At 36.8% G+C, this 16,861-nt stretch overlaps 1 protein-coding gene across 1 annotated transcript in view; it reads right to left on the reverse strand.

Annotated features, from left to right (window-relative positions):
- Positions 1–12,943: 12,943 nt before the first annotated feature.
- The window catches only part of LOC144055672 (dolichyl-diphosphooligosaccharide--protein glycosyltransferase subunit TUSC3), a 53,184-nt gene continuing 49,266 nt past the window's right edge, over positions 12,944–16,861 (reverse strand). The window contains exons 9-10 of the mRNA XM_077571864.1: positions 15,514–15,604; positions 12,944–13,922 (exon numbers count right to left, since the gene is read on the reverse strand). Of these exons, the coding sequence (XP_077427990.1) occupies positions 13,907–13,922; positions 15,514–15,604 (107 nt within the window). The 3' untranslated portion in view covers positions 12,944–13,906. The remainder of the gene's footprint in view (positions 13,923–15,513; positions 15,605–16,861) is intronic.

A 16,861-nucleotide genomic window follows, 5' to 3' on the forward strand; every position in this document is an offset into this window, starting at 1 on the left:
TCAAGCACAGTTGAAGCTCTAATAGCAGAGTATTAAGGAGAAATAATTTCCACGGACATGTATGAGGATTTAAATATACGTGGGGTCTTGATCGGCTTCAATGGAGATGACAAAACTGCAGTCAATTATGTATAGCAATTTTACTTTTGAAGAGTTTCACCTACTTACCTACCTAGTTTTTTAGTTTAGTTTGGTTTTGTAAGGGGTAGGAAATGCAACGTGGAATGATGTCGCAATAGGCAGCCTGCTTGTTCGTGTGGCTCTATTGAGGTGTAAATGTTACTGGTCTTTTTGAGCTCTTCATATGCAAACAGGGTCATTTAGCATGCATGATGTGATTTATGAAACATGACATGGGTTTCGATGGCTGATTTTGCATTTTTAAATACCATGGATAAAAGGTCGGTGCAAATCCACACGGTGCTAGCATAGCGCAGGCAAATAAGATCCGGCGGGGAGAACATTTAGGCTCCCGTAAATTTGATGAAATGCCGCCACATATCATCTCTTTAGCAATTAAATTCAGGATCTTTTGCAATATTTAACGGCTGACGAAGCCAATCACAAGAAGGAGTCATGCCATATCGATAAAACTCCTTTCAACTCTGAATTTCCTTGCATCCGGGTCATTTCAGCACATTGTGAAAATTGGTACAGGCATCTACCAAAACAGTTTTTTGGGAGTACTGTTCCCATGTTTTAAATGTAATGTTATGTAGATAAAGATTGAAATGTGTGAAATAAAACATAACGTGTTTTATGCTGTTGCTGGGTTAGCTAAAATTTTTGGGCGAACTGGTTTCTTTTTAGTCAATCAGTACCCTAAAAATGCTTAAGGGTAAAGTATTTAAAATGTTTGTCTACCTTTTCCAATCACACTAAAAATTCCATCACTTTTAACTTAAGTCTGCGCTTGTAGTGCTCCCTAAAATTTTCCATGGTGAAAAAAATCTGTGCTACTGAAAGAGGCTAATTATTTGTCCTCTTTTGCGTGTTCCAAAATTTTGAAGACAGATTTCTTGTAAGAAAAAACACCTTGCAAGGATGATTTATTAAACAGAGAATTCTCCGGTCACGGCAACAACACTGAACATCACGTATGAGGTAGAACTTTTAGAGTGCGCATGTGCCCCCTCCCTCGGGGAAGAGGGCTTCTTATAGTAAAGTAAAACGCCTCTCTCCTCCTACTAAGAATGAGTAGAACAGATTGGTTCTCACACAATATGTTACATAATATTATTTTCGTACACAGACTGCAGCTGTATTCATCTCTAGACAAAATATACTTTCAGGGCACCTCTCGTCCCAAAACAATATCTCACAAACAAATTGAACCAGATTTAGAGTGGCCGTGAGCGATGGTGCTCTCAGGGTATGTGTGTGGCAAAATCTGTTCTCACGAACAGAATGTGTTTTCGCACAGAACACTGAGAAGGAATTTTAGACGAAAACAAGGTTAAGGTCAAATTATACTGAGTTCAACACTATTTTACCTACTCTACATCTATAAAACATTTCATCATGGTTAATATATAAAATAAAGAATTAAAAATGTTAATAATGTCTAACACTACCGAAAGCGCAAAACCCTCTTTTAAATATGGCGGTGACTTTTATATCTGGTGCAAACCTCACAGAATCTGTCAGAATGAGCAATTGAATAATTTGACGGCCGCTATTTGGGATCTAGTTAATCAGGACCGTAATCCCTTGTTTTGCTGGTTGCTAAGAGTAGTGGAAATCTACCTTGTATACACATGCATGAATTTTTTTTTTAAATTTATTTTAATTAAAAAAATTTAAAATTCCGGAGAGCTCAGTATTGTTCATTCGGTAATTTTACCGATTTGACATGTCATCATCATTGCTCTCTTTTTTTATTTAAAAAAAAATATATTATTATTATTTTTTAAAATATTTTCCTGACAAATGGTGAGATTTGTTTTTGTAATTAACTAACCTAATTCAATCACGCAGAATTAGTTGACAAGAAAATAGTCACTTCAAAGGTGATATTCAAATATGAATAAAATTATACAGTAATCAATGATACTATTGATCCAAGGGGGCCCCCGAACACCCCTGACAAGGTTGATGTCACAGTTTTCCCTGTCATTCCTGTCTCAGCTCGTAGGGGGAAGCGCTCGTGTTGTTCAAAAGGTGATGCCTCCTTCAAGGAGCAAAAGAGATCATATGCCTTTTAAAGGCAGCAGAGGGAAGACATTGTTGAGTGTATTTTACTGACAACTGTGACTGTAGCAAAAACGTATCCAAAGGCTTGACTTTAAAAGTATTACACTTGTTGTCAAAGGATTTCCGGAATGATAAAACAAAAATCCCTAGCAAATAGAGATACTAGACTGCATTTGTGCTTTCATGAAAACAGAAAATCCACAAAGTCCAGTGGGATAAATAGTTTCTTTCTAAAATGTGGATTTGAAATGTGCATTTGTACTCACATACAGCTACACAATCATGTTGGTCAATCAATTCGCAGACAAATGTAATTTAAATATCTGAGAGTCTAGTCAGACAAACATGATGCGAACATCTATTCACATACACACATATGTAAATATCCATCTGTGCGTTCACATACATTTGTCCATTCATCATGCACATTAATAATGTAAATTACTGTTTATTCCTACAGACAAACAATACAAGCTTCTTTCTGCCCATTCACATGCACACATCATGTTAACAGCTGCCTTAAAATTGCATACAATACAAACATCAAATATCATCAGAGAATAATTACAGCCGTGTGGACCTTAAAGTTTGCTACCGCCCATAAATAAATGTTAAAACGGAACTTTGCTTGTGAACTTATTGTACATATTCATAAGTGCGCTCTTTGTTGGTATACTCTTTCTGATGACAGTTGACAGGGCACGGTTTGGGACATTGATATCTCTGCAGTGTACGCAGCTGTGGAACTTTTATCTGTGCGCAATGATTTGAAAATGACAACGCTGTCACTATAAAAGTGAGTCTGATGTTGGTTATTTTTAGGGGATGGTGTGACCGTAGGGAATGGCAGTGTAGATAGTACTTTTGATTGTTTTTACACCAAAAAGTGTCTTGGGAAAAGAGGTTTATTCACAGCAGGATAATAAACAAAGTGGCTGTAGAAGCAATTTAGTAGCTAATCCGCGAGGACTTTGGCATTGGAAATAGAGGGCGGTGGATCGGTGCCAAATTTGGTTTGGAACGTGCTCTGGGCCAGACAAATTGCAACTCTTGGTTGGAGAGATACTATTCTGCATCCTGTCTCCTCTTGAAGAGCCCTTGAGCATGCTATTTGCATGAGTGTGTGTTCTTCTTCTGTACGTATCAGAAATATATGGCAAGTGTGTCTTCAATTTCCCCTTAGGGCATTATAATAAGTACAGGGTTAGGGGTGTAAGAAAAAAATTGATTCGGCAATATATCGCGATATTACAGCGCGCCATTCTCGACTTGATTCGATATGCGGCTGAATCGATTTTTAAACATAATTTTTTTATCGAAATATTCAACAAAACCTCTTACTTAGGGGTTAGGATTCACACATTAAGCATGGAAGAATGTTCTATTAATGGAACATTAAGCCTTAACTCTTTCACTGCCACTGACGTTTAAAGACGTCAAGTAAAAACCTACGCTTCACTGCCAATCACGTCAAAAGACGTCATCCAATGATTTTTTTTTTTTTTTTTGAAACGGGTAGAGGAAACCCTTCCGCATGTCTGGTGAAAGTTTCAAGGAGGTCTGTTGTGCCTAATGACTATTTTTGGCCCCTAGAGGGCAGCGATGACTCTCTTTTGACAAGATCGGGTGGGCGTCAGTAGAGGCGGAGCTAGAGCGTCGAGCAGGAGATGAGAATGGAAGACAAAGGAAAAATGGCGGCCGGTCGCGAGGAGCTCACGCCCGAGACGTTTTTTTCAAAGACCAAAAGCATCGCTGAAAAAGCACATTGTTGACGACGATGATCATCATCGATGATGAAGATGAGGGTGGTGACGCCGTGGTTGGTAAGCATTGACGCGGCAGTAGAAGACGTTAGATGGAGCTAGATGGAGGAGGGAACGGGCAATGGCGAGCGGTTGCAAGCAGCTCTACACTTACAAGACGAAAGGCATCGACCAACGCTAAAATAGTACCTTGATGACGACGATGATCATCCTCGATGATGATGAAGGTGAATCCGAGCTTGACGGCGAAATTGGAACCGCTGACGCGGCGGCTATGACGGTGTCGTAACGCGGAGCGCAACCGAGCACGCACAGGCGGACGTTCGATCGGACGACGGAGAGTGCCCCGAGTCCAATGCATATTCATCGGAGGAAGTGTGTACAGTCTGCTACTTGCTTTTTATTCCCCGGAAAAAAAGGCCGTCAAGAAAGTGTAGCGTTTGCACGCAAAACGGACCAATGTGAAAGTAAACTGTTGTGCGAGTCCTGGCGTCTCCTTGCACGCAGGAGAGCGTTACAAAAGGAAAAACTGTATTTGAAACATCTACATAATTGTAAGTAGTACCACAGTTGCACACATTTGTAAATAGTTTGCGAAATTGTTTTGTCAAATTGTTTCACTGTTGAATGGAAATAAACGTATTTTGCAATCAAAAAACACTTTTTCATTGTTGGTGAAAGCGTTTTACAGAAGTAAAGCACTATTTAGGTGTTTGTGGCATCATTCATGGACAAAAAGAAGTGTACAATTCACTAAAGTGCATGAAATAACATCGTTTCACAAAAAGCTCTTTTTCTCCGTTTTTTGTTTCAAAAGAGAGAATTTCGGTGAAAGTAATCATTTTCTATTGTTGATTACTGAAGAACGGAATAAGGTAGAAACAAACTTTTTTTTTCTGATGAAAGCTGAGAGTCCAATCTTTCATTTGGTAGTATGTGTGTTTCCATAGTCCAAACACAACATTTTCTGTGGACCTTGAAAGATCAATCAAAATGCTTAAATCGGCTGGCAGTGGGGACAGCCCGTTTCTGAAAACGTCTGGCAGTGAAAGAGTTAATATTTTTATTTTGAGTGCCGTTTAAACATGAAACAGACTGCAATCTGTTTGTTAAATGCAGTGGCTCAGTTATAAGCCTGAAGTTTCAGATAAATACATTTTCATACAAATCTTACAGTGTACATGTACAAGTTTACTGATTAGTATTTTCAAAATTTTAGTTTAAAAAAAATCACAATAATCAATTTATAGATTCGCATCGGGATTAATCGGTATCTAATCGAATCGTGACCTCTGAATCGTGATACGAATCGAATCGCCAGGTACTAGGCAATTCACGCCCTAAAGTACAGTAAAAAAAGAAAAGAAAAAAAGAATAATAATATACAACAGTGTAAATTGAGTACCCATTGGAAGTTTTTAGGAGTATAATACATAATTGGCCCGTCAGTGATTGTGTGTGTATCCTGCTTCTCTTAAAACTAGTACCAAAATAAAAAAAATACATTTTATGTAGTTATATTAGTTTCAAAATGTTACCCTGGTCTGGTAGCTAAATGAGGCACCGATGCACAAGTGTATGTTTACATAACTTTTTGACCTCATTAGTAAGTGTGGTAAAAGTCATTTAGTGTTAATATAATAAGTTCATTTTAAGGGGTCTTGCTTCCACAACTGAAATCATAAAAAAATCTGTCAGGTTGTTGTGAGTGGGTAAAAATGACAACAACAAGGAAAAGCAAGAAAAGCGAGCTAGCGCCAAACAGGATGACAGCAGAGACTGAGAGAGTCTTACAGTAATAATTAAAAGCACTTTGAAGGCAGCTCTTTGAAGGTCTCTTTCCTAAATAAGCACTTCTCTTTAAAGTTGCTACATCAATGCTGATGATCTCAGAGCCCTCTGGTTGTTGTATGAAATGTGTGTTTTGACAGTTTGTTTGTGGAAGAAAATTAGCTCAGCGCTCGCTCGGAGGATGGCTACTAACTTTTTGCAAGTGTTGCGCTTTGAAGTCAGAGGGGATGCGTAATTGTTTGTGGGGATGGATAGAAGCTTTCAACGCTACCATTCCTGTGGGAAACAATGGGTGGAATATATTGGATCCCTGCTACATATTATTATTACCAATTAGCAACCATGATATCATAGCCTACTCTAGATTGGATGAGACTGAATTCTTCTGCATCCTTCATAGAAAGTGAAAAAAAAAACATTTAGAATGAAGTGGAACAATATGTGGTATTTTAAGTGACATATGGTTTAGTGGTCCAATTGCCTGACTTCTAGTCCAGTTCCCACTTAACTCAATCACTGCCATTGACGGCTATAGACGTCAAAAATTCATTAGAACTATTTCTATTAGTTTCACATTTTTTTGGAGTGTGACAACCTAGAATTGTTTTATTGTACATTTAGAACGGATATAAAATTTGTTTTTAATGGTGAGTTAATTACAATTTAAAAAAAATAATCGTCTGACGCCGCTATTTTTTTAAATAATCTTTTCTTTTTTTTTTATCAGGGGTATCAGGCGATTATTTTTTTTTAAATTGTAATCAATCACATGACTTAACTCAAAATTAATCACAAATTTTATATCTGTTCTAAATGTACAATATTTTTTTTCCTAGGTTTTCATACTCTTGTTAACAAAAGTGGAAAAAATATATGAAACTAATAGAAATAGATCAAAGGAATTTTTGACGTCTATAGCCGTCAATGGCAGTGAATGAGTTAATTACAGTGAAGATGCAAGTGAGAATGGTTGGATGGATGGCGCAGTTTTGTGATTCTACAGAAGCATGGAACTACAAATGTGGAGTAAACAAACATTTTTGGCTGGCTAATATGTTCAAAGGTATTTGTAAATACATTTAAACACTTTAAACATATTTGTAAGGACGTTTGAACGTATTTGCAAGTGCGTTCAAATGTACTTGTAGGCTAAATATTAAAAAGGTAGAATTTGTTCGCCCCATAATGCGCTTTCCTCATGGCAATATGGTAGATAAATATAATAATAAAAAGTGAATAATAAATGTTAATTTTCAAAAGTATTGGTAGAATCTAGGCCATGCACGACTCAATAAACCGTAATATTATGGGCAAAATAGGGTTTTAGCATTTAGCCTACAAGTACATTTGAACATACTGCTACTTGCAAATACATTCAAAATGTTTAAAAAATGTTTACTCCACATTCACACTTCTGTGTGATTCAGTGTTTTTATTGTGGTGCCATCATAGAGGGATATTAGTAATGGCAAAGAGGAAAATTGTGATGATGACTGTGGAAGCAGACATGTGAATTCTTACAACTTATGTCCTCGCTGTTCACTACAACTTGACTAAGTCAACAATAATAATAAAAGGAGAACGTAACGTAGCAATAGGTTTTTACGTTAATTTAGGCAATCATAACAAATGCTCCACATTTTCATTTTTAGTCAAATCCATTTGTACATTTTGGAAATTAAGGAAAATAAGAACAAACTACGCACACATCTGATGAATATTTAAGTCTAAAAACCAACTGGTTGCTGTTTACAACATAAACAGTGGGGTGATTAGGAGAGTTTTGGGTTGCTGGGAAAAGCTGACATGTGAGGAGAGGGGATTTCAAAGAAGATTCTTGAAGCGTTTAAGCTGCTGGATTTAGACCCAGCATGCACGGCTTGCGCTTTGATGGTGGTTCTGTTAAGCAACAGGGGGAAGGACGGAGTGCGCACAGATCTAAACGTTCCTACTGGGCACCCGGTATGGCTTGGACTACTTTAGTGCAGCATGGGTCTCAGCCCAAGACTGGACATTCCACTGGTGTGACATCCAGATCAGAAAGTCAAGTCATCTTTCTTATCTTTATAAACTGTGCAGATGCAATACGAAGACTGTGCTTGTTGACATTTAACATTTTCAATTGATATTTTTACTGTTTTTGAATTTACTTATAGGTATATAGATGCCATATATATGTGTAGTTAAATGAATAACACTGTGATAATGATTTTGTGAAATATATTGGAACCTCTCACTCCCTGCCAGCTCTTGAGATAAGAATGTGTATGTTTTAAAAGTTGTCAAGTTCTCATGTCATTAGTCATTTGGTCGTAAAAACTGAAGGTCCAAGGTCAAAGCCTGTCTACATCATTTCTCCGAGGTTGGTGGGGAGCTGAGATAATCGTATCAGTATCATCATTTCTGCTTATTAAGAACACTAATTCTTTGTCAAGTCTAAGGGGGGGGGGAGAATCTTTTGTACTATTATAAAGCAACTGTGTTTCCATATTCGGCACACTGGAAGCTAACCATCACCTTTCGAATGTAAGCTTTTTTCCTGTGTCTTAAGCGCTCTTAATAAAATCCTTGCAAGGGAAACTTTTTCATGAGATCTCAATTCTGATTTATTTGAACACGCAAAAGATTACACTTAATAAAGTAATCAAATAATGCCTTCATGCTTCACACTAAATAATCTTACTGTATGATCTTGCACTCCCATCCTGCTAACATACAAACTGCACACATTTGTATCGTGGGAAATAAGTAACAAATGGGTAACTCTTTTTTTTCTACTAAAACTAAATCGAATAAAAACACAGAACACAACTTTATTACGACAAACATGAATCAAAAACCTTGTTGTTCAGATGTGTACCTGTTTGATGATCAATAAAGCAAATTACAATATTTTACTCAATCAATGACATAGTAACACTTGGAAATCAGCATTAGATCGGCGTTAGCGTTAATTTTAATTTTAACATTTAGGTGGAGGAAAAAAAAACATTTGCTTGATTTTAGTTGAAGGTAAGAAATGTGTGTTTTTAAAACCCGGTTAACCATCATAAAGGAAATTACTGTACATTATTTATATAGGCATAAATATGGATACAACTCTGGATCTGATTCTAAAAAAATGTGCAGGTGCACTGATTGCTCTGGCTTGTGAGGGTCCATTAAAATAATAAAATTACTCAGTGCAACCCCGTCAAGTGGACTGGGTTTGTACTTCATTTATATATTAACAGTGGAGGTCAAGTGCAGGGACCAGACAAGACAGTATAAAGCCTCGTTTCCACCGCTGGTATCTACTCTACTCTTTTCTGGTACCTGCTCCTTTGCGGTTCTAAAAAAAAGTAGCCCAGTTCCAAAACGTGACGTAAATAATTGGGTTGGGCCAATAATTGGTTCCAGACATGTCCTCATCAATGTGCAGCTGCGCAAACCGCCACCCCGGGAAAACAGCTGCCATTAATGATGAAGAGAGGCCATGGCTTAATGCTTGGACTTTTGAGGAGGTGCAAACCTTTTTAAAATGATTGAATGCAGTCTTCTGCTTGCTGCAATATTCATTCGATATCTTCAGGTTGAAATAAACAGGCACAAACCATTGTTTGCGCTCTCCATTGTTTTTTGCCTGTGTGTGCAGTGCTGCCGTCGCTTTAGCATGACATCACTGGCAAGGTGAGGAGGGGCTTGAGTAGAGTAGGGTAGATACCGTCGGTGGAAACGAGGCTTTAGATACACACGCTATACTGTACATATTGATACACAATTCACAACTGCTTCCTAAAATCGTTTTCTGTAGTTCTGGAACACGAGATGATCTGTTAGCATAGTATCATGCCCAGATGCTAGCCACGCACGTGATTGCACTTACACACACACACATGCACACAAACAGTGATGCAACCTAACAGCAACAACCGAAGCGGCGCCGACAATAATTACTGGAGCTGCCTGAAAAACGTGTGCACGGACTGACGAGATGAGAGGAGGCTCCATTGCTAGGTGGCATCAGGCCTTAAACAGACAAACAGCAGGACTTTCGTCAAAGTTTGTCAGGCTCGACAGGATGCTGATACAGAGGTCACAGCAGCGAGCGGGCTGGAACGTGGCAGATGGCAGCCGGCAGCAACACCTCGATACAGTATGAGCTGTCAAGAATAATAGATATAATATAATAATAAATATATATGATTAACGGGGGTGGCAGTAGCTTGTCTGTAAGGCTTTGAAATTGGAGAGTGGTGGTTCCAGTCCTGCTGTGTGTTTTTTATTTATTTATTTTTAATGTTCTTAACTGAATTAACTCCCTTTTAGCTTGTGAATGAGGTCGTCTGGCTTTGGCCTTATAGTTATTCCAAAAGCGCGGACACGCACGTACAGTGAGGCATCATTTCGATTTTATGGCAGAGAATGTTCTAGTTTTTAAAACTAGAATCAAGAGGCGTGGATGTCACTCTGCCTCATCCTTCCTTCCTTCCTTTCCTCAGTCTTTTCTTTGGTCTCTTGAGGTCTCCCTAATTTGTTGGAATTTAAATGTTTCTGGGGTTGGTGAAAGATTCTGGTTGGTAACCCGGTGGGTAGTAGGTGATGTCTGGTCGGTGCTGAATTTCACTTTCCTTTCTTTTCTTTGATCCTTCCTCAGGTCTCCTGACAACCTCACAACTCTAGCTGGATTCTGAAGTATTCGGTTTTTGGTGAACGGTATGGGATTTTTAATAGGTTTTAGGTGAATTAATGAGTACACACTCAAACCCACGCACACATGCACACACACACTCGCACATGCACGCACATAAAAAAAGAAAAGAAAAGAGCAATGATGATGACATGTTGAATCGGTCAGATTACCGAATGAAAAAAAAAAGTCTACCGGCATGATGCCATGGATTGCGTTACTGTACAAATATAAGTCTATAAGTTAAGAAAAAAAAGAAAAAAAACGAGAATCAAGACCCACGTTTCTCATTCAGCTTTTAACTAATATTTATTCACTTTTGTTAATTTATAGTACTTTCATTTAATTATTTTCCATGGCTCTCATATTTTAGTCTGCCATGTAATTATTTCACTTATGGTCGTACTTTTTACTGTTTATATTAAACACCAGATTTTGAACAATTTTCCCCCTGAATGGTCTGCATTTAAAATATTTCAGCTAGGGGTGTTCATCTTGCCACAACAGCGATTTGATACGGTTCTCAATAAGTGGGTTGCAAAACAATACGAGGACGTTTCGATTTGAATTATTATGATGCTTATTATTATTATTATTATTATTAGCTATGCAATTACTTCTTAGTGTCATTTTATATGCATTTGAATAAACTTGTCAGTCTCTGTCTAAGATATATGTTGACTCTGCAGTAAAAGTCTATTCAATACATATCTTGATATATTTGAAAGTGGAACAATTTGATTCGGCGTCTTTCAAATAATTTTTTTTTTGGGGGTGCTTCAAAACATTTTTTGTTAAAACCTCTAATTTCAGTCTTAAATAAAATATGTTTAAATATGAACATAATATAGGCTATTGGTATTGGCCTAAAAAACAACAGTCTTAGTAATTTAACAGCCTTTTGAAAAAGAAACTCCAGTAGTTGATATGCTCTCTTAAAGTGCTAGAAACTTTGTTCATTATCGCTAAATATGTGTGAGAAGAATGCTGATCTAATTTTTTTTTAAATTATTATTTTATTGAGGCTGCTAATTTAATGGAAAATGCACCACTACTGTTTGGCTCATAAATGTGTAAATCTGATTCTAATCTCATGCCTCACCAGCCATGAACTTCACCATATGTCTCTGCTTCTCTCTGTGGGAACAGCTGCGGCTCAGTAGGGGACCTTCTCTACCTCTTCTTTTCTCTTATATTGTATCAACACATGTGGGCGAATATTGTTGGTACCCCTCTGTTATGTGTGCATATGCAGTAGAGCTCAAGGCATTTCCACTAGTCAACAACGTGTTTTAAATATTTTTACACCTCCGATTTAATCGCATCAGCTTTTTCTCCTTGTGTACAACATTCAATTAATGAGAAATTGCATCTTACGTATTTTTGAAGTTAGCTTTTACCCCCACCATCAATACAAAATATGACTAGCAGACATTTTCTGTTCATTTGCAGCAGTAGCTCTGCTTCACATTATTCACCAAATCCAGCGCTCCATCTTTGCATTGATTGTTCTGGCAGTCTTGACTTCTCTCAAAAGTTTTCTTTTTAATTTATACGAGCGCACAAGTCTGCACTGGCGTGCCCTTTCACAGAGTTCAGCAGAGTGCAATGCTGATGCACAACAAATGTTATTTAGTTGTCGTCATTAAAAGAAAACAAGAACAAGATGACTTTTTAGTGTTAAGCATTACAGAGATACTTTTAGAGTTGGTACTTAATGAATAATATATGTAATTCATATTATATGTTATATATAGTGAATTTCATGCTTACTGGCTACACATTCTTTAAAGGATTATGTTAACTAAATAAAGACAATAAAACATAAAATTTCTTCATTATATGATATACTATGACAAAATAATCCCTGTACTTAAAAAAGACCAGTGGGGACCTGACAGTGAACATTGACTTGAGCTGAGCAGTATATATATGGTACAGTACAAAAACAGTTCTTATGTTGACAACCATGCCAGAGTTCTCACATGAAATTCATTCTTAACACTCACTTTACATACTCTCAAGGTGCTAAGAAAATGGAGCTGAAATGAAAAAAAGGGGATATTTTTATCACAGTTGTCAAAAATAGTATATTCACCGCACCACTGTTATTCTTGCCCACTCACAACAAGTTACATAAATGGTTTCAATGCTCCCACAACCCACTCAATGTTTCACTGGGCACTGCGCAAGACAGATAATTCATGCATGTTTTTCCGTATGTGTCTCAAGGGTCTTAAGTCAGTTAAAAGTCAATTAAATCCACTTGCAGAAAAGTTGACTATTCATGTGCAATGCGAATTAGATGCGTGTGTATTTAACACATTTTAAAAGCTGCAAAACAGCTACGTAAAATGGATTGACTTTTTGTTCCTACTGTGATAGAGAAGAAAGATGAGCTGATATAGTTTCGATATGATGCAGAGACAATAGTGAGTGAAAGAAGCATTTCTGCATCAGTGTATGGCGAGTATAATGTATTGCTTGAGCGCTGACAGAAATCATAACAAATGACAAAGATACAGAGTTGTGACAAATGGTTTTATTTGCCATTTCAAGGAAGGGCTTTGTCTATTCAGCTAGCAGAAATGATAACAACAACAACCACCATGATAAGAACAAAAACAACACAACTACTATTTATTGGGTTACAGCTACTATTATTATGATGATTATTATTAGGGCCCGACTGATATGACTTTCAGATTTTTTTTTTATTAGATTAATTTTAAATACTGTCCAATTATATGCATTTCTTTAAATAAAAAATAGATTTGCAAAACACAAAACAATTTGCAAAAAATAGAAATGACTATTAAAAATTTTTTTTACACACAAATAGCAAGCATCAACTGTAAATACATTACAAAAAAATAAGTTATTTTTCAGGTCCCAGAATGCATTGTGTGGCCCAATGCATTCATTTAATAATATAATTAATAAATTAATAATAGGTGTGTCATATTTAACACATTTATGCTGCACCATGTTCTTATTCTTATTTTTCTTTTTAAACAAACCATGACTTTAGGTTGTGTTTAAAATAGTGATATCCAGGTCAATTCTTTGGAGAATTTGCATTGTTTGTCAAAATTAACATTTGCTTTGTTTTGAATGACAAGTCCATTGAATGACTTTATCAACAAATGTCATTTTACATTCAGTATTTAGGGATATAAGGTAAATAATAGTAAATGATGAGACCAGTGTTACTTTTGTACAATTGCTATAAATTGTTCAAAAACATAAAGTTAAAAATAATCAGCAAACATCAGCCGTTTGACTGATTTTTTTGGACTGTTTGAAGGGCCTTATCAGCCTATTTATTTGGCAAGCCAATTAATCAGTCGGGCCCTAATCGCCATTATAGTTTTTTAAATAACATAAAAGCATAACATGAACTGGAGATTGAAGAGCAAGGCTGCTTTCGCCTCTTCAAGTATCTTGTCGACTTCTTTCACCGACCACCTCTGACCTAATGTTCCTTGTTTCACTTAATAAGGAAACTGAAAGACATGCAAGGGGAGGGTGTGTTATATAAGACAGGCAAAGACAGACAGAGAAGGACAAATAAGTACAGTAAGTCATGTGATTTTGCTGACAAAAAAGAACACAGCAATTGAACATTGAATACAGTGGATACTTTTCTGTCAAATGGCACGGAAATTAATACAGTGGAACCTCGGAGTTTGAACGTCTCGGAACTCGTACAAATCGAATGCTAACGTTGCGGTAGTTGAGACGATGAACTGCTCCATACTCGCGGGTGCATTTTGATTTTTCCACGACAATTTTCTTCGCCATGCGCCCAAAGAAAGACAGTGCCAGTGGCAGCAAAGAAAAACATACAGTGCTACGAACCACAGTGGAATTAGGAAGGAGATTATTGCGCAGTTGTAACTACCGTGACTACTTCTGTAAATACTGGCTCGAGGACCCCCCTTAGCTGTTCAACAACGTGCCTGACGTTAAACGCACGCAAGGACCACTGAGTAGTCTAACAATATGCCCAATGTAAAATACACAAACTCAGCACTGAACTTAAGCTAGCATTAACATAGCATTTATCATCCACCGATGCCATCACACCACAACAAAAAAGGTAAGGTATTTTTATTGTTTAAATACTGTGCTGTACTGTAAATGTAAAAAAACTAAAATAGAAATTAAAATGGGAATTTTCTGTTTTTGGAGCTTAGGAACGGATTTATTGCATTTATATTATTTGCTATGGGGAAAAAATGTTCAGAGGTTGAACAATTCGCACTTTGAACACTTTGCAGGAACGAATTATGTTCAAACTCCAAGGTACCACTGTATAGAGGTCACACTGTGTTAAGGTTAAAAATGTATTGCAATTGCGTTGATCATTATTTGTTGCAGTATTCTTGTAGAAAATACAATGTAAAATAGTTGATTCTGTCGCAACACATAAAGGTGAAGACTATCAAATGCACATTTGATCACAAATTATTAAGGTACTCAGCACTCCTGGTAGCACTTTTCCCACCAGCACCACAATTGAAGATTTATTGACTTAAAACATCCCTTTCTGAAGCCATAGCTGAGCTTCCCTCAGTGCATTTATTCTGCTTGGTAAAAACAGTCATTAGACTTAAAAGTCCTTCTAGCGAGCTGGAACAAAGAGCTGTGGTAGTTTTTAAAGCAACTTGTATCAAGAGGATTCAACCCCACTTGACTCAAAATTTGCAGTTATTTCACGTGTTTGCTTTTCTATGCTTTCAATGCCCAGTACCTGTTTGGCCATACAGTGTTGACCTCTAATGCAAACTGCTACAGTGAAGTCCCATTCAATTGAAGGGTCTCTCTTTTAATAAATTTACTTACAGTATGTTCCGGATTATATTCAGGAGGAACATTATGCGCAGAGCAAAACTTTGTCAACAATGTCAAAGCTGGCCTTTAGAGGAAAGACCTTGGCTGTAAAATGTGGTGTGGGGGATCCTGCTTTGGCAAGGTTTTTAATCAAAATTAAACAACTTAGCAGCAGTGTGATTGATTTATGTGTGCCATTTCAATTTTGACTAAATGCATGCTAGTCCAAGCTTGATAAAATAAATTGTTTACTGTAGTTACCTGTAAGGGTATCCATGATACTTGGACCTAAAAATGGAAAGCAGGAAGCTGAAGAAAAAGACGACCAATCCAAGACCAACCAAGCAGATAACTGCAAAGGAATCACACAGGCACATTTAAAGATTTCTTGTAATGTGAGAAGACTCTGAAAGAGCTGAACTGGACATTCATAAAATGTCCACATTTCCTACATGAACAACAACAGGCTTCCCGAAAGCTCAATGATTATGTTGTCTCAATTTTCATGTCCTGACTTCTAGCCCAGCATCAGTCTGGCTTTTCTGCAGATTAACTTCTCATTTCCTTCTTTCCTTCCCGATTCAACTGCACAAAAATGGTCTTGTGTTTCTGTTTGCACCTTGAGGAGGCAAGGAAATATATCTATTCTAATCAAATTATTGCATCGATATATATATTGCAATCCTTTCGTTAGGGCTGTGCACTTTTTTATTTTAATTTTAAAACAACTAATTTAATAAATCTTGTTTGGTCCAAAAGATACTTGCATAATTATAGTGTTTCAAAGAAATGTATTTGTCTTAATATTTTTAATGTTTCAACGTTTTCTTGTGTTGCACCAAAAAACAAATGATCGTCCTAATCGTGATTTCAATTATTAAAAAATTAATCGTGATTAATATTTTTTTTCAGAATTGAGCAGCCCTACCTTTCATACTAACAATGTTGAGAAAGTGGTCAGACAAATATGTGCAATATAAATTCACATGTATGGTGTTCCACAGGGTTTAACTCTGGGGCCTTTAATTGTATGTGCTGCCTCTGCGTTCCATCTTAGGAAAACAACGGTGATTGATTTAAAGTGCGCGATAAATATAGAGTTGAGTGATAGGAGTTAGTGTTTAAGATGCATGATTTGGCAAGTTGAGCAATTCTAGCTATCAAGCAAAAATAAAGGAAGCACTGATGTATAACATCTAACAAATATTTGCTGAAATAATTTCATGGATAATTACACGTGTGGCTAAGATGTTTACAATTTAGTAAACATCTACAAGATCTGTGGTTCTCATAGTTGTAATCCATAATTGTCAGTTTGCTGCTGCATCAAGCAAATAAAACGATTGTGAAAAAAAATTAATTAATTAAAATTGGATTAAGCACCAACATGATATTCCAACCTGGAGGGATAGTGGCGGTCATCTTTCACAAATCCCTACACTGACTCATTACTTACAGTATGTTAATTAAAAATCACAATATAATGACACGGACAAATATAATTTTTCCCACAGGCATGGGCTAGCAAATATAAAGTCATCTTATTAAGAAGATAAATATAATGAACTCTTGTACAATAGAGACATAAGATGCCACAGCAGGATCTTGT

Source organism: Vanacampus margaritifer, chromosome 7, assembly GCF_051991255.1.
Source record: "Vanacampus margaritifer isolate UIUO_Vmar chromosome 7, RoL_Vmar_1.0, whole genome shotgun sequence".
Lineage (NCBI taxonomy): Eukaryota > Metazoa > Chordata > Actinopteri > Syngnathiformes > Syngnathidae > Vanacampus > Vanacampus margaritifer.